The sequence below is a fragment of the Octodon degus genome, unplaced genomic scaffold (assembly GCF_000260255.1).
Source record: "Octodon degus isolate 3935 unplaced genomic scaffold, OctDeg1.0 scaffold00089, whole genome shotgun sequence".
NCBI lineage: Eukaryota > Metazoa > Chordata > Mammalia > Rodentia > Octodontidae > Octodon > Octodon degus.
The window spans coordinates 10,176,440-10,199,568 of NW_004524665.1; the positions used below are offsets into that span (position 1 = coordinate 10,176,440).

The following is a 23,129-nucleotide window of genomic DNA, read 5'->3' on the forward strand; positions in this document are numbered from 1 at the left end:
CCCATACCAGCAGCACCTGAGAACAGGCTTAGAAGTGGCCTTGCTGGAAAGCCATACTTGGACCAGCTGGCAGGTGTCTCACACTCTCACTCTCTCTCTCTCTCTCTCTCTCTCTCTCTCTCTCTCACACACACACACACACACACACACATACACAGGCCCTCCTAATGTAGGACAGGCCTCAAGAGGGGACCCAGGAGTGTTCCACAAGGCACTACAAGGAGCCCAGCCCTCCACCCTATCTTTCCTTTCAAGGTTGTCAAAAAGATGAATATACCAAGACAGGTAGAGAGAGCTATTATAATCACAGGTGTGAGCCTGGTTATAACCAAACAGCTACACTCACAGTCCTCCACTGAGTCAAAGGACCTGGCCACATCCACAGGGGCTGCTAGCACTGACCCCACAAGGTAGGGACCTTTGGAAAGGAAAGCTGGGAGCTCCTTCAGGAACACTGGCACCAGAACAGGCCACAGAGCTACATGTACACAGCGGGCAGGTGTGCGCCACACACCTGCAATCCCAGGACTCTGGGGGCCCAAGGCGGAAGGATGGCAAGTTTGAGCCCAGTCTGAATAACTCAGTGACTTAGGGAGACCCTGTATAAAATCTAAAATTTTATAAAGGGTGGAGGTGTTGCTCAGTGAAAAGGCCCGGGGTTCAATCTCCACTACTGCAAAAAAACAAATAGGCAGTAGCACACAGTCAATTTCAGAAACAGACCAGTGGACGCACAGGAGGCAGGTACACACAAGCCATTTCCTATCAGCAGAGAATCATGGAGTGTTCATCCACATTTCAGCACAAGCTCAACTAGCATGGCAGCAGGCTTTTGGTAACAAATGAAAAGCCAATTCTAAATTTTACAAAAAACAAGAATCTAGACAATTTTGAAGAAAAAGAACTAGAAGATTATAGCCCTGATTTCAAGACTTAACTACAATGAAACACTAACCAAAATAGCACAATGGCACAAAAATAAATATGCAGCATAGAAAGTATCAAGTCATAAGACCACCCACATATGGTGAAATCAACTTTTGATAAAGTATCACCTTGTTGGGGGCGATGAGATACCTACAATTCCAGATGTTCAGGAAGCTGAGGTAGGAGGATTACAAGCTCAGAGCTAGCCTGAGCCACTTAGCAAGATCCTGTCTTGAAACAAAATTTTTTAAATGGTATAATAACATATCTCGGTGGAAGAGTGCTTGTCTAGCATGTGCACAGCACAGAGAAAGTCACTGGATGAGGACCCTCCCTAATGCCCAGTGACTTCATCCTCACTGGAGCCTATTCTCAGAGTAACTTAATACAGAAAAAGTAGTCATTTCTAGAAAGAGCTGGAATATTGGGGAAAAAATTTGACCTTTAGCTTTTGCCCCCTGTAAAAATTAATTCAAAGTGAACCATTTTACAATCAGCCAAAATGAGTGTCTACAAACATAATCCTGTTGTCTCGATTCCAGGCACTAGAAACCCAAAACTGAGGTACCAGCTGGACTGTACCCCTCTGCAAAGCATGGGGGCACCTTCTTTCCTGTCCTCACTTCCACAGGTGCCTCTGGCACCCTGTGCTTAAGGCCACATCACCGGGGCTCGGCCTCCACCATCACTTGGCTTCTCCCTGTGCATGTCTCTCCACACTTTCTTCTGCTGAGGACAGAGGCACACTGGGTGAGAACCCTCCCAAGTGCCAGTGACCTCATCCTCACTGGAGCCTAGTCACAGTGGCTCCAAAGATGGCAATCCACATGTCTCTTCATCGATAGGAGGACAGATGACCAAAAGGTGGTGCAGCCACACAAAGGAATCCTCCTCAATCATGCAATACAAAGGAATGCACTGGGGACACACACTGACACAGACCAACCTCAGGCCCATTCAGCTGCATCCAGCAGCCAGGAACAAAATACTGGGTGACGAAGGGTTCCACTGACACAGTGCAGGAGCAGCACGGTCTGGGGCCTCTGGGAGCAGCAGCAGAAGCATGGTGTCCACCAAGCACAGGGAGAAAGAAACTCTCCAGTGGCTTTACTGTGCTTCCAGGGCAGTACACACACCCCAAAGCTCACTGATCTTCACGTACAGGGTGGGTCCTTGGCAGTGTGTAAAATCATAGCTCAATGAATTTAACTTTTAAAATGCCAGTAGGTGATTAAACAAGTAAACAGTCAGAGCTGAAAAGACTTCATGTAATAACAAGATATATATGAATAATCCAAAATGCATATAAACAAGATAAAAATATGACAGAGTGAAGTTAAGAGATAAAGAAAACATACAAAAGACTATCTGTAAGTTTTTGGGTCAGTAAAGTTTTCTTAAATGGGGAACAAAAATATATAGCTATAAAATAAGAATAATAAAGTCAACATTAAAAAAAATAAAAAAATATAAGTTCAAACTCCAGTTCCGAAAAAATAAATGAATAAAAAATAAAGTTAACATTAAAATTGAGACACGTCCACAAGAAGAGCCATAAAGGCACCCAGGCATGGTGTGCACCAGTAATCCCAGCACTCGGGAGGCTGAGGCAAGAGGACCACTACAAGTCCAAGCTGTATAACAAGACACTATACCAAATAAAGATTTTTTAGGGCTGGAGAGATGGCTCAGTGGTCTAAAGCACCTACTCAGAACAAGCTTAGCAAAGCACAGGGACCACGGTTCAATCCCCCAGCACCACATGCCAGCCAACCCCCCCCGGCCCGGTGGGCTGAGCTGGCCACACACACACAAATAAATAAATAAATAAAATTAAAAAAAAAAAAAAAAGAACCCATCCATCAGGACTTTTTTTTTTGGCGGAACCAGGGATTGAACTCAGGCCCTTGCGCTTGCCAGGGAAGCGCTTATTTCACTGAGTCATCTCCCAGGCCCCATGAGGGCTTCTTAGTGAAGCAGGGATACAAGGGGCTCCTCCCAGATGTTCCCAGAGGCGCCCTCTGCAGAGGGGGGAGGATGCAAGCGAGCAGGTGGCAACCCAAAGAAGCACACAGAACCCCCAAGAGCCCGACGCAGGCCCGTTCTGTTGTTACAGACTCTCAGTGCCCGTGAGTGGGGATTACTCCAAATCTCAGGAAGACCTGACAGCATCTCAAGTTTCCTTTCCTCCGAGTTACTCAATTTCTCCTTCTTTAAATTTGGATTTTTTAATCCCTAAGATTAACGTTAAAGAACTCAAAAGTTTAAAAAAGGCCGGACATGCATTTGGCAAAGATCATTCCAGGGCAATGTAGGTGCAAACATGGGACAAGGAGAAAAGTAAAGGTTACCCAGGCCCCAAACTGTGTTGTCCTCAAGACGATGGTAGAAAGATGAAGGGAAGGACCAATAAAAGAAAAGTCTGCATAGAACTAACTGGATTTGCTGCGTGTGGAGACGCGGAAGGTAAAGCGAAAGGTGTCAACACAGCATTTCAAGTTTAGCTCAGGCAAAAGAAAAATCAGCGAAGAAAAGGTTACGGCCAAAGCCCGCGCGAGGGGCTCCCAGCAGGGGCGCGGAAGCAGCCACAGGCGCCGCAGCTCTCGCTTCTCGGCGGGCGCGGGCCGCCTGCAACCGCGCGCAGGACCTTGGGCTCTCTTAGAGCCTTTCCGTCAGATGTCGGTGACTGGATGGACAAACTGCGAAAGGTTAAATTCAGGCGAGAGTGCTGCAATCGCAGGCAGCCTCCACCGCGCCAGGGACCACCGCCTGGTGCCCGGAGCAGCGGCAGCCCCTCGGGCCAGGAGGCCGGGGACAGGTTCCCTCGGCCGGGCATGCGGGCCACCCGCAGTCCGGGTCTGCTCTCCGCAGCGCCAGTGCCTCACCTGTAGCTGCGGAGGGTCGCAGCGCAGAGCTCGCTCCGCAAGGTGGGGAGGACCAATTCGCGCTTCTAGCCCACGGGCCAATCGAAGAGCAACTTGTCACGATTGACAGGTAATGTGGGCCAACCACGAGCACCTGTGGGTGGGACTCGGAGCACCCGCGCGAACGGTTACCAAGGACGCACCGGACGCCCCCTACGGTGCCTCAGAACAGTCACAAACCTCAGCACCGCCTCCTCCCCGTTCCCGTTCCCCCGGTCCTGGGACGCGTTTTCCTCCCGCCGAAGGACAGACGGTGACAGGCGCACAGCTCGCCGAGCGGCTGCCACATCAAAAGTAAAAAACAGCGCCAGCCGTGGGCTGAGCGCGACCAGCGAGAGCCCGGAGCCGTCCCGCCCTGAAGGTGGCCCTTCTCAGGTAAATCCGCGCTCGGAGGCCGAGGAAAGCGGGTGCTCCTGGCGCCCGTCGGCCCGTCGGCCACACACACACACACACACACAGCAGCGGGACGCCGAGGTCGGAGATGCACGCGCAACTGACTCCTCCGGAGCGCACGGAGAGATGGCCCGGCCGCGGCCTTTCCGCCACCCCGCCGCCGGGTCGCTACCGACGCGCGCCCGCGCGCTTCTTCCACCTCACGGCCCGGCGCGGCCAGCCCCAGGCGCGCCGCGGGGAGAACTCCGACTCCCGTGAGGCGCTGCTGCCGCTCCGCGCGCAGGCCCGAGCCTCCGCCGGGCCCCATTGGCTGGCCGGCTCGCAGCCGGGACCTGCGATTGGCTGAGAGCCCTGAGGCGACGGACTCCGGAAAGGGAAGAGCAGCCAATATGGCGGCGGAGCGCGGCGCGGGGCAGCAACAGTCGCAGGAGATGATGGAGGGTGAGCGGCCTGCGGGCGTCCGGGACGGCGGCTGGGGAAGGCGAGCGCGCTGGACCCCTTGCCCGGGAAGGCCTCGGCGGCCCGCCCACAGCCACGGCGGCCGAGCCCCGATGCCTGTCCTCTGGCTTGGCGGGGCGGGGGCGGCTTGGCCCGGGAACCTCGCCCGTGGAGGAGACGGGAGGGTGCTGTTCCAGCCGGCCGGAGGCGGGCCCGCGGGGACCACCCCAGAATGCGGGAGATTGACAGTTGGGGAGGGGAAACTGAGGCACCTGGCGCAGAGACCTGCGGAGTTTGCTGCTTATTCGCGAGGCGGGGGCGGAGAAGGGTCCGCTGTGGGAAGCGAATGGGTTGCGGCGCGGGGATGACGAGGAGCGCCGGAGGTTGAGTTATGCAAGGTCTTGCCTGGTTGCCAGGCTGCAGTCCCTAGAAGACTTCTTCCAGATGTCTTAACACCCCTTCCACATATTGGAATTATTATATTGTTATATATTTGTATGCACGTGTATGTATTATATGTATATCTATGCTCATTTGCTTATTTACGTATATGCGTGTTTGTTAGACGCATGTAAAGACTCATGCGTAAGCATACCTGTCCCCAGTGGAAGTCAGTCCTGTCTGTGAGCACTTAAATGTTTGTAGCTACAGTGTTTGAGTGGCACAAACCCCCAGAATAGCAGCCACTGCTTCCTGTGAAAAATTCTGGGGAAGAAGAATATGGAGTTAGGAGAGCGAGTGCAAAAGCTGTGGCTGGGTGCCTTGAGGTGGTGCTGGTGGCTCTGCTGGGTCTTGATGAAGCACTAGCTGTCAGCCAAGCTGGGGATAAGAAGGGAGGATGTGGGGGCAGGTGTAATCAAATATTATTGCAAATAATGGAAACCTAGTCACAGGCAAAGGATTTGAAGGAGCTTGCCAGGAGTGACAGTCATGTATGATGAGTGGCCAGTGAGGCTCCAAGTGGCCAAGGAGGGCCTGGCAGGGAGCATCACACACAGGGTCACGGACGTTGATATCCTTGTATCTTTTAAGGGAGGAAATCCCTCTTCCTATGCCCCTCTTCCCACATTTCCTTCCTTAGTTGTCTCCATTTCCTTACAAAGGGAAAACACAAAGCCAGGCTTGTCTCTCTTCCACTCCCACAGGTCTTTTGCAGATCTGGCACTTCCACTGTTTCAGTAGCTCCAAACCAACACTACCTCACTTCCCACTGCCAGTACCTTAACTCAGCCATTCCCTCTTCTGTGATAGCTTTCTCTCCCCTTTGCCAGCCCATCACACCCGGAGCCCCACAGACAGCTTGCATGCTTATCTGCAGCAGTGCTGCCCTCAGGACAGCAGTGCAGATTGTGTGCTGGCTGCCCATCCTCTCCGTCCTGTGGAGTGGTGGGATCCAGGCCCAGAACCTGTGCTCCCTGAACCTACATGACAGAGAACTCTGTGCCTGGTGTGACTCATTTACCAAATTCTCCCTTGTGTCATGCATGTGCTGACTGCTCCTGTGCCTTTTCTAACCTAATCCTGACAGTAGTTTCCTAACATACAGGTGCTGCTGTTAATGCCTTTCTATAGATGAGAGGACTGAGGCTTGGAAAAGAAAGTTATGGGCCAGAACTGTGTCTCTAGAGGCAAGATGCATACTCAGAAGAGCCATTGGCATTTCAGAAATATTTTTGGAAACACAGATCAGATTTAGCTTTAGCAGCAAATCAAATTCTGTGGTGCTGGGAGAATAAATTAAACAAGGCAAGCGAGATCACAGAGAGGCTAGTGACCAGGCAAGGCAGGAATGTGGGCTTCAGGTAATAAATAGCCAAGCCGGGTCAGGAAAAAGGAATAGATTTGGAGATTGTGGAGGTGTATTTTAGAAGGATTTGTTTTACCCAACACTCCTTTCCTGGGTGTGCTTTGCTAGATAGAAAAAGAAACACAAAGACATTTGGAATTTTTCCTTTCAAGGGGTACACCTCCTTGTAGGGTAGCAGAAATCTAGAAGGAAAATGCTTTCCTGGTGGTTGGTAGTTCTAAGTAATGTACTAGTGTCTCCAGCCTTCCAGACAGACTTCCAAAGAACTCACCAGAAATTATGAAAAAAGATAATTACAGGCCGGGGAGATGGCTCAGTGGAATATGCGCTTCCCTGGCAAGCGTAAGGGTCTGAGTTCAATCCCCAGTTCCACCAAAAAAAGAAAAAAGAAAAAAAGATAATTACTTAATAGCCTTACCAAAGAACTTTTACCAGCCTCCCATGTTTAGTACTGCCTTATTCATTAACTCAGATATTTCTTTACCAGCCTTTGAAAGCTTTGATTTATAACATTGTGTCCAGTGACCTTTGACATTAGTAACTTTCATGAGGGGCATTGGCACTCTTGGCACATTCTTCTTTTTCATTAAGCTCCTTCCTGCCCACAGTCTGATTCGAGTTAGTCTTGATTTCTTTCAGAACATGGGCCTGTGAACTTGGCTGGTTTTCTTGGCCAAATGGATAGTGGAGCGTGGATGAAGGTATGTGGCGGGAAGATCGCCGTGCCCCCTGTGAGGTGGATGCCAAGCCAAACTTGAAAATCACCCAGGAGGCCCCACACCACGTGGTGCCCCCTACCGCCTGTGATCACGGAGCATCCCAGGGCTTTCAGAATACCCGGCAGTTCTCCCCCAGCTCATGGAGGATGGGGACAGTGTGTTGCTCACCTGGATGTCCATGCAGCCTCTGGGCTGTGCCCCCAATTGTCCCTGCCACTCTGTGCTTCAGGTGGTGCTGGAACAGAGGACATTCAGGTGTTCATGTAGTCAATCTGGCCACCATTTCTAAGCAAAGTCTTGCTGACTCACAGCTGTGTGTTAGTTTGTTGTGTGCTCCTCAGAGTCACACAAAGGAGATGGCATTCTTACTGACATGTGTGGGTTCAGTTGACAGGCGGGTCGAGTCTGAAGAGTCGGGTGACGAGGAGGGGAAGAAGCACACCAGTGGCATCGTGGCAGACCTCAGTGAGCAGAGCCTGAAGGATGGAGTGGAGCGGGGTGAGGAGGACCCAGAAGGTACCCTGCTGTTGAGAGCCTCCACCCCACCCAGAGAGTAGTGTGCCAGGCCGATAGGGTGCTATGTCGGCTCCAGAAAAGGCCCTGCTGCTCCTCAGAAGCCCTCTGTGGGCCAGGAGGGTGTGCTTTCCAGGCACAGCTTCTTCCTAGAGGGCTCCTCCCCACGGATGTGCCTATGGCACTTATCAGTGCAGTTTTGCTCACTTCCACTGAAGGCCAGTAGTGCTGCTGGTGGCTTGGCGTGAGTGTGTCATCTGAGACAGAAGCAGAAAATGAGTCTTCTGATGATCCCTGGTACCACATGCCACACTGGCCCCATCCCAAGACATGCTGAACCAGCGACGTAGTCCAGGCATGGTGGCACATGCCTGTAATCCCAGTGCTGGGAAGCTAAAAACAGGAGACTGACTATGAATCCAAGCTGCGTAGTGAGACCCTGCACAAAGTTTAAAAAAAAAGAAAGAAAGAAAGTAGTCTTCGGCCTGTGTTCAGAAAGAAAGAGTTGAAATGAAATAGGGCGGCTGGTGACCCTGCCTCTGCATGTTGCTGCAGTGAGAGTAATGCTTAGTGCCTTCCAGCAGTCCTTTCAAATCCTGCTCCGCCATTCTGTAGCCTGATTTAAGTATATCTTTTAAGACAGTTTCAACCTCTCCATTGATGACTCATACCTTTTTGTCTGTTTGCTTAGAAAATCACTTTTTAAGACAGGCAGGTACCTGTAAGCCCAGCATTCTCAGAGGCTGAGGCAGAAGGGTTATAAATTCATACCCAGCCACGGGGGGAAATTTACATGAAAAAGAATGAGAGGAATCAAGTGCACACAGAAGGATATCCAAGGATTATTAGAGGGTTTTTTTAACAGCAAATTTCTAAATATATGCAGCTAAAATCTTTAGTTAAAAAAGTAAGAATATGCAGTTTAAATGCACTAAAGAGATTAAAAAAAAAAAGAAGAAGAAGAAAGCTAAGCACGATGATGTGTGTCTTAATTCCAGCTACTCAGGAGGCCAAGGCAGGAGAACCACAACCTGCACAATTTAAGGAGACTGTCTCAAAATTGAAAAGGGGCTGGGAACATAGCTCAAGTAGAGAGTGCTTGCTCGGCAGACTAGCATGCTTAAAGGCTCTGCATTTTCCAGATTTGTACAGTGTATGAATTTTTCAGATATTTGTAATTATGCACTACCCTTATAAAAATAAGTTTCTTAAAAAAAAAAAAAAAAAGAGCTAATTTTTAAAATAGCACTGTGCCTCCTGCGCCAGCAGGGATGATTGGTAACTATGGCAACCAAATTTTAAAGGGAAGGAGGCTCAGAAGCACCCTTCACATTTAGTTTGGAATCTCCGAATTGGTGTTCGAGAAATGCCAGGGGTGGGTGAGGGCATGGGCACTGTTGCTCTCTGGTGCAGTCGGGGGCAGGCTCAGATCTGTCCTGCGAGTCTTTGAGGATCAGGCATGGGGTGCCCTGGGGGCTCAGAGGGGCAGGCTCACTTCAGTCCCTTGTCTGGTGGTGTCACCCTGGAGCACTGCTACTCGTGGCTAAAGGAAGAAATTCTCAGCACTTGCCTGAGGACACTTGCTGCAGGGCCCTTCTGGCCAAGCACAGCTGTCTGAATTCTAGGTTCTGTCCTCCAGGCAGTAGGTTCTAGAGAGATCTCACATTTCTGATGTTTGAGAAATGGACTGACTCCTGCTAGTCCTTAGTTTTTTTTGTTTGTTTGTTTTTGGGTTTTTTTTTTTTAATTTTATTTATTTATGTGTGTGTGTGTGTGTGTGTGTGTGTGTGGCCAGCTCAGCCCACCAGGGGGTGGCGCTGGCTGGCATGTGGTGCTGGGGGATTGAACCGCGGTCCCTGTGCTTTGCTAAGCTTGTTCCAAGTAGGTGCTTTAGACCACTGAGCCATCTCACCAGCCCCTGCTAGTCCTTAGTTACATTTTCTTTTCTTTTTTTTTTTTTTCTGGATGTTTTGAGACAGGGTTACACTGCAGTTCAGGCTGCCTTGAACTAACTTTGTAGCCCAGACTGGCCCCAAACTCAGAGCAACCCTGCCTCTGTTCCCCTACCCCCAGTGCTGGAATTAGAGGCCTGTGCCACCACACCCTGCCCATTTTACTTTTAAGCAAAACAAGTTTAAATATGTTTACTGTTTACCTCTAACTTATTTACTTTAACTTATTTTTAAAATATAATTTTGGAAGGGTGTTCTGGCCAGTATATTTCCTCTAGGTTTCACTGGTATCTCAGAAGGGGACAGGACAGCCCCTGGCCCACCTCTGGCTGAGGCCTCTTTCTATGGTGTCCTCTTTTGTCTCTAGGTGTCTGGTTGGGCACCACATGGCTTAATTGTAGGGCCACTGACTGCAGCATCCTGAGCTCCAGGACAGTGAGTCAATGCTGAGGATGAGGGCCTGTCTCTTGTTTTTTCCCACTTTCTTTTGTTCAAGTCCTAGGTTGGTTGGTACCCTGTATAAACTTTTTTTAAAGTGGCCACTGTTTTGTTTTGTTTTGTGATACCAAGAATTAAACTCAGGTCCTTGTGCTTGCCAGGCAAGCCCTTATTCTACTGAGCTACCTCCCCGGCCTGGCCACTGTTAATCATTATAAAAAAGTCATTGTGAAAAGTAGTGAAGGGATTGGCCAAGCAGGACCACACTATTTGGCTAAGCTGGTGCTCTCTGAGGCCTACAGTCCCTTCCTGACAGGAACTGGGCTCACCTGTGGGACAGACACAGAAAAGCCTCAGTACAGTCCTCACAGTGACAACCAGCATCCAGGAAAGGCAGAAAAGAAAGCATCCTGGGAACAATTCTAAACCCAGACTGAGAGAAGCACTTTCTGCCAACAAAGAGTTGCTAGGGGAAAGGGGCCCTAAAGATGACCATGTAGGTCACCCAAGTAGGATGGCCTGTGTCCTAGCTTTTAGGAGGATGAGGGAGGAGGGTCACTTCAATTTTATGACCACCCTGGGCTATATAATGAATTCAAGCCTCATCTGAATTACACGGTGAGGCTCTCTCTCCAAAACAAAGAAAAATATCCACTCACAATATATAATCTTGTTTGCATCTTACCTCAAGCAAACAAGAAAAAAAGTAGAAGAAATTTGGGAAATGTGAGCAGTTGCTAGATATTTGATGATATGGAGAAAGTGCTCTCTTAAAGTATGGTAAGGGAGCTCGTAAGACAGCTCAGTGAACTAAGTGCCTGCTTCGGCAAGTGCAGGCACCAGGATCCAGTCCCCGGCACCACGTGCCACACTGGCCCTGCCCCCCTGGGCACTCTGAACCAGGCACCGAGAGCAGGTGTGATGGTGCATACCTGTAATCCCAGCACTGGGGAGGCTGAAAACAGGAAGATCACTATGAGTTGGATAGTAGACCCTATACCAAATACATTTTTTAAAAAAAGAAAGGACAGTGTGGTAAGGGTGTGTGCACATGCATGTGTACCATGCGCCTGTACGCATGTGTGAAATGTGAGGGAGGGGTTGCTGGCGAGACACTGAGCCCTCTGCCAGAGGAAGCTGCTCTGAGGGGAGAGTCCTGTGACATTGCAGTGGGCCTCTGCACCTGAACTAGTTCACCAGTCTTCCAGTTGAGAAATGTGCTTAAATTATTCATCAGGGCTCTTTGATCTTATCTGTGGAGCTATGTGTCATTGTATTTTGCCTATTGCAGAGAAAAGCATTTGTAGATGGTGGACCACCTTCCACCACGGTAAAAGGCACATCCCCGAACATGTGATCTGCCCAGCATGATCTGTGTTCAGATGGCTTGATTTATTGCCACAGACAAGAAAGAGAAAACGGGAGGGCAGCTTGCAGCCTCGAAGTGGTGCTTCCTGGCAGGGACTGGTCTCACCATGCAGAGCCAGCCTCCTTGCCCTCCTTTCTGCCAGTGGCTGTAAGCTGCCCTTCCTCCGAAGCTCAGAGGCACAGGTAGAAGTTTAGAAACCTTTGCCCATAGATGAATTCAGAAAGCTGAGACTACTCGAAGCATCACCTTTGTCAAGTTCTGGCAGGTGGGCACCACCTGCCAAATCTCAGACCTGGCTCTGCTGCCTCCTTTGAGAGTCCTGAGCTTTCTCCCTCATCCTTTTTTCAGAGGAACATGAGCTGGCTGTGGACATGGAAACCATTAGCCTGGACCGAGATGCAGAGGTAATACCACTTGCTCTACCCAGCTCGGTGTATGATGACGGGCCCCTCACCATCAGGTTATCTTTCATGAAGGTGATAGATGAGTGATTCCCCTAGAAAGATTGCCTCAGCTTCCCTTGGTTGGGTCAGTCTCTGTATTCTTGCTGTTTTTAATCCCAGTGATTGAAATATGTGCAGACCAGCAAGCTCATAAATCACATCTGTGGGTCCATGTCATGTCTCTGTCCTGGGCCTTCCTGTCTCCAGCTCCGAGGGGTCAGTTGTGTGTGTAGCTAGTGGCTGGGCCTGATGATACCTGGCTGAGATCCTTTCCGGAGCCCATTGCGAGATCTGATGGTCACAGAACAGTGCCTGTACGTGGAGTTTGCTTTTGTGCTTAGGGAGTGGCAGGCAAAAGAAAGCTGCCACAATCATTTATACAAAATGAATACAAGGCACAGCTATCCCCAAGAGCGTCTGCCAGCTCTCCCTGTGACACTGACACTTCTTGTCACAGGCGTGATCTGGCTGACCCGTCTCCCCCCTTCCCCCTCCCTCTACCACCATAGTCATCCTGCATGGCTCCTGCTCCAGGGAACAGGCCTCAGCACTTGTTTCCTCTGGGTTTCAGGATGTGGATCTGAATCACTATCGAATTGGGAAAATCGAAGGCTTTGAAGTGCTAAAGAAGGTGAAGGTGAGAGGGATTCTGTCCTTGCACAGAAGGTGACTCAGAGATCGTGTGTGGTCCTTGTCCTCATCCTCATCCTGTGCAAGGCACTGTCCTGCACGGGGACTCTGCCATGCATCCCTGTGTGTATGGGATAGAGTAGGGGCTTGGGGAGCTCAGGGGTCTCCTGGAGCTCAGCCAGCCTCAAGGTGGGGTGCCAGGTAGACGCCTACCAGGTAGTGGTGCTCTGCATCTGGGTTTGCTTCTCAGCTCTGAGTCAAGGATGGTTCTTGGGTTCTGCCAGGGTGTGGCCCTCCCAGGCCTGCCCAAATCCTCACTGCCCTCAAGGGTCCTCCTTTCGGGCCTCTTTCTTTTCTTGAGTGGGACAGAGTGGCAACAGCTACATGCCTTGTTCCTGCCTCTTAGGGACAAAGAATAAAGACATCTCCCCACAAAAGATGAGCCCTTTGTCCCTCCCTAGCTCATGCCAACCATCTTCTTCCATCCCCAGACTCTCTGCCTCCGCCAGAACTTAATTAAGTGCATTGAAAACCTAGAGGAGTTGCAGAGCCTCCGTGAGCTGGATCTCTACGATAACCAGATCAAAAAGATCGAGAACCTGGAGGCGCTGACTGAGTTGGAGTGAGTGGGGAGGCCAAGGGGACAACTGGGCGGGGGTGGCTAGGCTCCCTGAAGCCCTCCCTTCTGGCTCTGGCCAGCCTGAGGCTGACCCTGCCACCTATCCTGTACCACATCTGGCTCTCAGGTTTCTGGACAGTCTTGCTTAGAGGGCTGAAGCAGGGCTTCCGGCTAGGTTCTCCTCTGGTTGGTTACAAAATCAGGAAGAAGCCAGGTATGATGGCACATTCCTATAGCCCCAGCTACTCAGAAGGCTGAGGCAAAATATCACAAGTTCAAATGCTGAGCAGTGTAACCATCCCCTGCTGCAGAACAGTAGGAGCAGCCGTGGTGGTACATCCTTACAGTCTCCATTCTGTGGAAAGCTGGGGCAGAAGGATCGAGCCTTGCCTGGACAACTTACTGATTTGGTGAGAACCTGTCTCAAAATACAAAACAAATAAGATCAGGCCCATAGCTCAGAGTGAAAACTCTGGGTTCAGTTTGCAGTTCTGCAGGAACAAAAAGGACTACGCTTATACAAGTATGGAGTGGTTCCCCCAGCAAGTGTGAGGCTCTGGGTTCTGTCCCCAGTACTACCAAGAATGATAATTTGGATTAATATTCCTGTCTTATTGATTATTTTTCCTCAGTACTATACTAGGGATGAATGCAGGGCTTCGCGTGCTAGGGAACTGCTCCACCTTTAAGCTGCAGCCCAGTCCTCTTTTTCTGAGACAGTTCTCACCAAGTTGCCCAGGCTGGTCTCCAATTTGTAGTCCTACTGCGTAGCATCTGAGAAGCAGGGATTACAGGCATGTGCCATCACACTTGACTGTTCATTAACTCGGCACATCTCAGGTGCCTCCTGTGTCCACTCCTGGCTCTAGGTCATGCTGTGGACACAGGGATGAATGAAACTTGGTTTATGTCCCACATATAGCCTGGGAGCCCGAGTGCTGCCCCAGGACTCCCTGTGAGCCGGTGGAGGCAGATTATGGTCAGATCCTACCCCACAGTTACAACTTCCTAGGAGGGAGTCCACCTCTAAGAGAGTTAAATTCTGATGCCTCTGCAGTTCGTGTTCATTTTTTAAAAAATGTTTTGCTTATTACTAGGATCCTGGATATTTCTTTTAACCTGTTGAGAACTATTGAAGGGATTGACAAATTGACTCAGCTGAAAAAACTCTTCTTGGTCAATAATAAAATCAGTAAAATTGAGAACCTAAGTAACCTACATCAGCTGCAGATGCTGGAGCTGGGATCCAACCGAATCCGGGTAGGTGTGAAGGTGCCAGGCTCTGATCAGCAGCAGCCATGCTCATACTGTGTGTGCCCTTTAGCAAGATCTAGCCTGTGTGCCACACAGATGGCTCCTGTCCTCCGTCAAGTCCTACCCAGCCTCCAGCTATCCCTAACTACTATGCCGCAGTGAGCCCACCAGCCTAGGCCCTGTGCCTCCAAGCTTCCACAGAAGCAAGATGAGGTCTATCACTGGTGATTTGTGACCACTGTAAAGTTGCTGGCATCTAAGTGGAGTGGAATCTCAGGTCTCAGCAGGCCTGCCACTGACCAAGCGTACCAGACAAAGCCGAGGGAGGTACTCATGGTAGAAATGAGGACTGTTGGCTAGAAGACCCCACACACCCATGTCTGACTCCTCACTGTGGTCACAGTGCTGTCTTTGTGCTGACAGCCTGTTCAGTAGCTGGAGCAGGTGTTGCCAAGCACTTTGTGTCCTCCATTTGGGGTCTAGAAACACAGCACACCAAGCTAGTCCTGCTGGGCCCAGCAGAGTCTCTTCTAGCTCATTGCTGGAGATCTCACAGTCACAACCAGGGGAACCCCAGCTTCTCACTGCAGAGTGTCCCCTTGCAGGAGGCTCATCACATACAAACGCAGCTGTGGTTCCAAAGGGCGCCCAGCCCTGTTGACGGGTAGGTGAGCCCCACTCCCTCCATGGCTAGCCTCTGCGTGTGAGCATCAGCTTCCTCTGAGAGCAGGAGGGAAACCGAGGCTAGATCACCACAGTGACTGACCTGTCATGGGGAAGGCACTGAGGAAGCTGGGAAGAGGCCTAAATGAAGGCAGGGAGAAGAAGCCATAGGGTGGGCCCTGTGCAGGGAGGGTCTTGGGCTTCCAGGTCCCATGCTCTCCACAGGCCTCAGCTATGTACTGTGCATACTATGTAGGCTACATAGATCGGCTACCTCAGGGAAGGATGTGGGAGATCGCTAATTGGGGTTTTCAGACTGTTCTGCAGAGCTCCTGGGCCTGGAAAACTGGAAGGATCCTGGGCTGCCAGACCAGGGTCCCCAACCAGCTTCCTGCCTTCCATACTGTACTTCCAAGCGGCATGGTGCTGGAAATGTCCAGAGCAGATCAGAGAGTTGCCCAGGATCCCAGAGGTCAAGTCCAGACAGCTCCTGGCCTAGGGCCTCTTGTACCTGGATAGCCACTGGGCACCTTTGTAATAGCTCTTCTGTCATTTTCACAGGCGATTGAAAATATTGACACTTTAACCAACCTTGAAAGTTTGTTTTTGGGAAAAAACAAAATTACTAAGCTCCAGAACCTGGATGCCCTCACCAACCTGACAGTCCTGAGCATGCAGGTATGGACCTCCCAGCCCGTGCCCCAAAGCCACAGGGGTGGAGCCACCACAGCTAAGCACAGTCCTTGTCTGTTGTGTATCCCTGGGGGCCATGTGTTCGCACTATCAGTAAGGAAACATCAGCATGCACACAGGTGCACAACCAAAAATCCATTAACTTTTTATAGCCTATTTCTTTAAATTTCATTGTTTTGGTTCATGTTCCTTTTCCCCTTGAGAGGTGAGTGGGTGGGTGAATTTTGGCCACGGGACCTGCAGAAGGGCAAGCTCACCTGACGCTGGGCACGCTGGACACATAGGCTCACGTTCCCTCTCTTGTTGGAAGGAATCTCATGAGATCAGACCTGTGGGGACCTGTGACCGGGCCCTGGGGAGTAGCACGTCCTTTTGGCCACCGGTAGGACCAGTGGACACAAGGAAATCCCTTTCCTTTGTGAAGGAGATGTTTCACAGACTGCTTTGAAAAAGTTCTCTAGGTCTAATTTAAGAGGTAATATCCTACAGAAGAGTATTTATTTCAAAGTATTCCGTAATTTTGGCATTTTAGAGTTGTTTTAAGTAAGCCAGGTATGGTGGCATGCCCTTGTAATCCCTGCACTTAGGAGGCCAAGACAGGAGGATAACCATGAGCTCAAGCCCAGCCTGGGTTACATAGTTGAAGGCCCACCTTAACTATATAGCAAGACTCTGTCTTGGAGAAACAAAAACAGTGCGCAAATTACTCCTGGTAGAGGAGACTTGGAGATTTAGTCCCCTCTTTCCCACGCGTGCTCTGGTAGGTTCCAGATGAAAGCCATGTTCTCAGGGTCCTTCAGGGTGGTTGGCAGCCCCAGCCCCCTCCTCCTGTGGCCCTGACATGTGGTTCCTGTCTTGCAGAGCAACCGGCTGACGAAGATCGAGGGCCTGCAGAGCCTGGTGAACCTCCGGGAGCTGTACCTCAGCCACAATGGCATCGAGGTTATCGAGGGCCTGGAGAGCAACGTAAGACTGGGTGGGAGTATGCTCCTGGGCTGGGACTGTGTCCCGGGGGCAGTGGGAGGGTATGAGGGATGCCAGCCATGTCCATGGGCTGCTCCTGGGCATTGTGCCTGTGGGCCCAGGAAAGCTCTGGGCAGCCCTCTTGCCCTTTAGAGGGTAGGTCCACAGCTGCCCCACTTGTAGGCCACTGCACCTCCTGCCCTGCTCCTCGGTGCCCTCCCTGGAGCTGGAAGGCCTCCACGCTCTCTTGCTGCCAGACCTGGTGCTCAGAAAGAATTTGGGCCCTTGGCAGGCCCAGGGCCTCTTCGCACAGCAGGTTCCGCCTCAGCCTGCTTATATTCGACCTAGGGATTAAGATGAATAAAGTCCCTTTTCTCTTTCACTTTTTTTGTTTTTGTTTTGTTCTCTCTCCTTTTCTCCCTCCTTCTCTCTCTTTCTATGTCTGTCTGTCTCTCTGTCTCTGTTTTGCTTAGTTGCCAACAAAGGTAACCAGACGGCTCACTTGTGTTAACATGGACAGAGTGATTTAGTCTTTGTGCCTCAGCCCCAGGACCTGGTCACCATTTGGATGTTGTTCTGAGAGAAAACACCACCTGAATTTGCATGTGGAAAGTTTGGTCACTTTGCTCCAATGTTGCAGTTGAATTAAGAGTTTAAACACTAGTGTTGGGCCAGGGAGATAACTCAGTAGAATAAGCGCTTGCCTGGCAAGCGCAGGGTCCTGAGTTCAATCCCCAGTACCACCAAAAAAAACGTTAGTGTTCACCAGTGCAAATGAGCGGCACCCCTGGCACTGGAGCAGGAGCAGGGCACCTTGCTGAAGGCATCCAGTGCTGTTGGCACACAGGCAGCTCCTCCTCCAGAGTCCATGCCCAGGTGGGGCCAGCAGGAAGAGCAAGCCCCTGGGCAAAGGAGAGGAGCTGCGGCACAGCTGTGGCTGTAGGAGTGCTGTGCCCCATTGTGGTTGGACACCTGCTCATTCCTGGGTCTCCGAAACAACAGAAAAAAAGGCATTGCACTACACATAATTACATATGGTAATACTCAAATGTGACCGTGTTTTCTCTGGAGTTCTTTCCCATCAGAAATCAAATTTTACTTCACTTTCTTCCAAGTCTTAGTTCTTAACTGAAAATGTATTTTTGTGGTGGGAGGGAAGGAAGCAATGTCCTTTTTCCATATAATAAGCACACTGTCCCAGCCCCTCTCCCCAGGAAGTGCTCCCCCACGTCCTGTGACAGTGTTCCATGACAGTGTCTGCTGAGCTGCTGCCTTATCCCCTTCCGTGCGGTGGACCACACTGCGACCCTGCCCAGTGCTACTTGGCTGCCCAGGATGCCCACCTGCCCCGTTCCTTTTCCTTTTCCTTTTCCTTTTTATAAGTAGGTTACTGGTTTGCTTTTAGATGAACTTTCACAGCTCTGGCTCCTCCTAAAATCCACAGTGGGAGTCCTGAGTGCGTGAGTCCCTGAGCTCGGAGGTTGTGGTCCCGGCCTGACAGCCAGTGCTGTGGCCAGCACGTGCCCAGGACTGTACCTCCCCTTGCACCCCGCAAGTCTCCATTCCGACCTGTTTTGAGAGCATGCCTACCCCACCTCCTTCCAGGACTGCACAGAAGGGGACTCTCACAGGACAGGCACAGAGTCGTGCTGTCACACTCTGTATCCAAGGCTCCTCCCTGGGCTTCCTGAACTGCTGACACGCTACAGCATCACTAGTTTGAGCACACGTGGCAAGCAGTGAGATAGGGTTGTTTGAAGGACCCAGCTCAGTGTTCCTGTACCGTGCCTCATGGGACAGCATGGTGACTTTTTTTCTCTTTTTGGCAGAACCAGGGATTGAACTCAGGCCCTTGCACTTGCCAGGGAAGCGCATATTCCACTGAGCCATCTCCCCGTCCTCCAGCATGGTGACTTTATACCTTGCCCGGTGTGGTGGCCCTTGCACCCATAGCTATCTGTGCCCTGTGCTGGGTACAATGTGGGTGTGGAAACTGTGGCTAATGGAGCCTTTGCGTCCTGGCACCACTGGCTGGGTATCATGTGTGTCTGTGGCTTTCATTTTTATTTTGCTAGGACTTTGTAAACTTTCCTCTAAAACATGGGAGGACTTGGAACGGGAATGCCAGGAATGCAGTAGAAAATAGAAGATGGGGCTGGGGAGATGGCTCAGTGGAATAAGTGCTTCCCTTGCAAGCGCAAGGGCCTGAGTTCAATCCCCGGTTCCGCCAAAAAAAAAAAATTAAAAGCTGAGATCGCTCTGTCACACACCATACCCTGACTCTCAGTCTAACACATTGAAAATAGAAGATGGGGACCCTCAGAAGTGCAGAGGGTATAGAGTGGGGGATTCCTTTAAGAGTTTAGAAAAACTTGCTTAGTGGTTACACACAGGCAAATAGCAAGAGCTGCAGCAGATGTAATTTCCACCATGAAATTCTTCTGGTTAGATCTTGAAACTGTAAGCTTTGAAGCAACCTCCCAGGCTTGCCATCTGAAGTATATTGAAGGCATCTTGAGGAGAAGGCCATACACATGAGTCCTGCTGAGCAGCACTGTCTTCACAGCAGGCTCTCAGCTGCCCAGGATGTGGCCCTCAGTGACCATTCATGGCCCCTCCTACCCATCGCTGTGGTCCTGGTGGGGCTGTAGGTGGCCCTACCCAGCACCCTGTCCTCCCAGGATTTTCTCCTGTAGACTCTCCAAGGCTGAGGGCCTCTGTCAGGATGGCTGAGGACTGGGCACCTCCTCCCCATGCTATGTGCCTGGGAAGCATCATACCCTCCTTGACCCCCAGGCTCCCTGGCCCTAATAAAGAGAGGAGTCTCATATAGATGGTGACATGTGGTCACACATCTTGTGACACGCACTCAGTATATTCCCCACAATTGTCAGCCTGAAGGCAGAGGCTGGCTTGCCCTGCAGCCCTGAGCTCAGCGTGTCACATGCTGCATGGTCATGTAATCACAGGTAAACTGTGATAATCCAGGAGAAACTTTATTTTCTTATTTTAGAACAAACTCACAATGTTGGACATTGCATCAAATAGAATCAAAAAGATTGAAAATATCAGCCATCTAACAGAGCTGCAGGAGTTCTGGGTAAGTCTCATTCTTTGGGATCAATAGTGCTTTAGCCAAATGGGTCCTGTTGACCCAAGGCCTCTAACCCTGTGAACCTTGATGCAGTGTGACAAGCACGTGAGGAGGCTTGGCATGCCCGGGGATTGCCAGGGTGTTTCTGTGCCCTTGCTCCTCTGCACAAGCCACACAGCAGCACCTGCTACTGGTGCTGGCCAGGATCGCGGCATGCCCACCCCGATTCCAGGCCCGGGGCTGCGCTGCAGTAGACTCAGATGAATAAACAAAAGGCCCAGTCTGTGCATGGCTCAGCCCTAACACTGTCGCTTACCTCCAAGGAAGGGTGCACACTTGCGCACAGCTACATCCCAGAGATGCCGAAGGGTGCATCTACAAGATGTCCATCCCATGGCTGTGATGCGGCTCTGGGCATATATACAGGCTGGTGGGAGAAGCATCAGGGTGCTAGAAGACACCTTGATGGGTTGTGGCATGCGCCCTGGCAGCACACCCCAAAGTGCAGCTGCTGTGAGGGGTTGGGAACGACTGCTGGACTGAAGTCCCCAGTGATGCGGTTCTGCCGGGAACCTTTGCTTCCCCGGGCACGTGGCACACAGGTCATGTGGCACTTGGCAGCCTGTGATGTGAGCTGAGCACTGACCTTGGGTTCACTTGGCTAGTCCAAGTGTTGAGCAAAGTCCACACTCATCCAGCTTTCCTAGGGCGTACACGGCTGCGCTGAAGATGTCCTTTCCCCTCACTGGGCACGCTGGGCATAGGCTTGTCAGGTGACACAGTATGTCTGAGTAGGCCAGAAACAGTGACAGGTGGCAGAGGCACCCAGGCAGGGAGATGAGCTCTGAAAGTCAAAGGGGAGGTTGGCATTGGCTGCAGAGAGGTCGGAAGTGACTCTCTGGTCGGGCCAGACAGCAAGAAAGGGGAGTCCATAGATAGGAGCAGATAGTATCCTCATGTCAGTCACCCTTTACAGAAATCCACAAGCCCAAAAACCCGCTTAGTGTACAGTCAATAGTGTTCTGCATTTGTTTTCATAGATTGAGTTTCTGCCTTTTCACACAAAGAATTGTGATGTTTTTGTTATGTAGTCGACTATAAACTCAGAGTTCATCAGCTCTGAGTTGTATGAAAAACATGCCCCCTCCCTTTGTCCTTTTGAGACATGGTCTTGGTATGTAGTTCAGGCTGGCGTTGAGCTCACTTTGTAGCCCAGGCTAGTCTCAAACTTGAAACAGTCCTCCTGCCTCAGCTTCTTGAGTACTGAGATTACAAGAATGCACTTCCCTTTTTGAAAGGTGCTCTGATGGATGTACGATCCTACATGGCAATTTTTGAAAGCACTTGAGCAGTCTTTCTCCATTGTTCTCTGGTTTGTCTGTTCTGTTGAGAAGTCTGCAGTCATTCCTGTTTGTGTAACTTATCTTTTCCCTTCTGGCTGCTTCTCTTTTCTTCTCTGGTACTGGGATTAAACTCATAACCTCAAACCTGTCACGCAGGTGCCGTGCCACTCAACTATATCCCTGGCCCTCTGGCTGGCTTTTTTTTTTTTTTTTAATCTTTTATTAATTAATTAATTTGTTTATTTGGTACAGGGTCTCACTACATAGCTTAGATTCATAGTGATCCTCCTGCCTCAGTCTTCCCAGTGCTGGGATTGCAGGTGTGTGCCGCCATGTCCAGTTTTGGTGGCCCGCATCACGTGTATTACCGGGGATCAAACCCAAGTCCTTGTGCTTGCCAGGCAGGTGCTTAGACTGCCGAGCTGTCTCCCCCGCCCTCTCTGGCTGCTTTTTAAATGTTCTTTTTAATAAACTGTTTTGTTTGGTTTTTGAAACTTGAATATGCCACAGTGTGTTTTGTCTTCTTACATGTGGAGAGTTTGCTGAGCTCTTTGTGCAGCTGTGACTTTAATCAGTATGGAAAACTTTGGGGACTTGCATCTTCTGAACTTGCCCCCCCATCCCGCCCACCTTTCCTGAAGCCTGCTGTTGGTGGTCCTCGCCTGGCACTGTGTTGGCCTCACTTCCTTCCCCAGAATTTAGCGCTCCGCTGCCCAGAGCTGCCCCGTCCCGGCCCTCGGCTCTAGCAGTGCTCCGCTGTCCAGAGCTGCCCTGTCCCGGCCCTCGGCTCTAGCAGTGCTCCGCTATCCAGAGCTGCCCCTGTCCTGGTCCTTGGCTCTAGCAGCGCCCCCCAGCAGCTGCTGTCCCCCCCACCTGTCCTGCGCCCTCGCCAGTCAGGCCCACTAGCTCGACCACAAGGGTGCCTTGCAGCAAGTGAGGGCCTATGCCTGCCGTCTTCCAATGCTACGAATGTCACTTCGCCAGTGGGCACATGCAGACCCAGGGTCCTTCTGTCCCCTTACTCTTACTTCTCAGCAGACAGGTTCTATCATTCTGTTTTGTTTTGTTTTTTTTTTAATTTTTATTTTATTTTATTTTTATTTTTTTTAAATTATTTATTTGTGTGTGTGTGTGTGTGTGTGTGTGTGTGTGTGGCCAGCTCAGCCCACCAGGGGGCAGGGCTGGCTAGCATGTGGTGCTGGGGATTGAACCGTGGTTCCTGTGTTTTGCTAAGCTTGTTCTAAGTAGGTGCTTTAGACCACTGAGCCATCTCACCAGTCCTATCATTCTGTTCTTAAAGTCCTCCTCACTTTGGCTGCAGGAGAGAGAGACAGAGACAGCCTGCATAGGGTATGGCCAGGTAATAGGCAGTTGATTGCTAGATGAGAGCGGGTAATTGGTGGTGGATGTGGATGATTGTAGATTGGTTGGCTGTTAAAACAGATGGTTGGTTGATGGGTTGCTGGGTGGTAGAGATGCGATGGATGGATGGACAGATGGCAGACAAGCAGTGGATGGGTGGGTGGATGACAGATGCTACCTGCAGCATGTGCTGCGAGCTGGGGGCCTGTTCCTGCACGTGCCACAGCCCCTGCAAGCCTGGATGCATATCATGTCAGCTTCAGCCGGTGCTCTAGGCTACCACTGGCAGCCTGTCCTGGCACAGGATCTGCATGTGCAGACTAGGCAGTGTGGCCCTTCTGAGTGGTCTGGGCTGTGAGCCTGCTGCTCTAACTCTGCACCCCATTGCTAGGGCTGCACACCTGCACACCTATAGGTGCCACAAGTTATAGTCCCGGTACTCTGGGAGGCTGAGGCAGGAGGGTTACAAGTTCAGGCTAGGCTGGACAATTTAGACCCTGTTTCAAAAACAAATGGTGGGGGGGGGGGCTGGTGAGATGGCTCAGTGGTCTAAAGCACCTACGTAGAGCAAGCTTAGCAAAGCAC

The 23,129-nt window shown here is 50.8% G+C and overlaps 2 protein-coding genes across 5 annotated transcripts in view; one reads left to right on the forward strand and one right to left on the reverse strand.

Annotated features, from left to right (window-relative positions):
- Positions 1-4,219, reverse strand: part of Pask (PAS domain containing serine/threonine kinase) — a 28,355-nt gene extending 24,136 nt beyond the window's left edge. Inside the window, exon 1 of the mRNA XM_023722239.1 lies at positions 3,813-4,219. The gene's annotated coding sequence lies outside the window, so the exon portion shown is untranslated. The remainder of the gene's footprint in view (positions 1-3,812) is intronic.
- Positions 4,220-4,603: 384 nt separating this feature from the next.
- Ppp1r7 (protein phosphatase 1 regulatory subunit 7) overlaps positions 4,604-23,129 on the forward strand; it is a 20,235-nt gene continuing 1,709 nt past the window's right edge. The window contains exons 1-10 of one of the 4 annotated variants that reach the window (XM_023722238.1): positions 4,644-4,685; positions 7,129-7,190; positions 7,596-7,724; positions 11,829-11,884; positions 12,495-12,560; positions 13,045-13,175; positions 14,270-14,432; positions 15,651-15,767; positions 16,644-16,748; positions 19,759-19,845. In XM_023722238.1, the coding sequence (XP_023578006.1) occupies positions 11,852-11,884; positions 12,495-12,560; positions 13,045-13,175; positions 14,270-14,432; positions 15,651-15,767; positions 16,644-16,748; positions 19,759-19,845 (702 nt within the window). In that variant the 5' untranslated portion in view covers positions 4,644-4,685; positions 7,129-7,190; positions 7,596-7,724; positions 11,829-11,851. Of the gene's footprint in view, positions 4,686-7,128; positions 7,191-7,595; positions 7,725-11,828; positions 11,885-12,494; positions 12,561-13,044; positions 13,176-14,269; positions 14,433-15,650; positions 15,768-16,643; positions 16,749-19,758; positions 19,846-23,129 lie in introns of all 4 variants that reach the window. The other 3 variants (XM_004637365.2, XM_023722237.1, XM_004637366.2) reach the window with 3 other exon arrangements.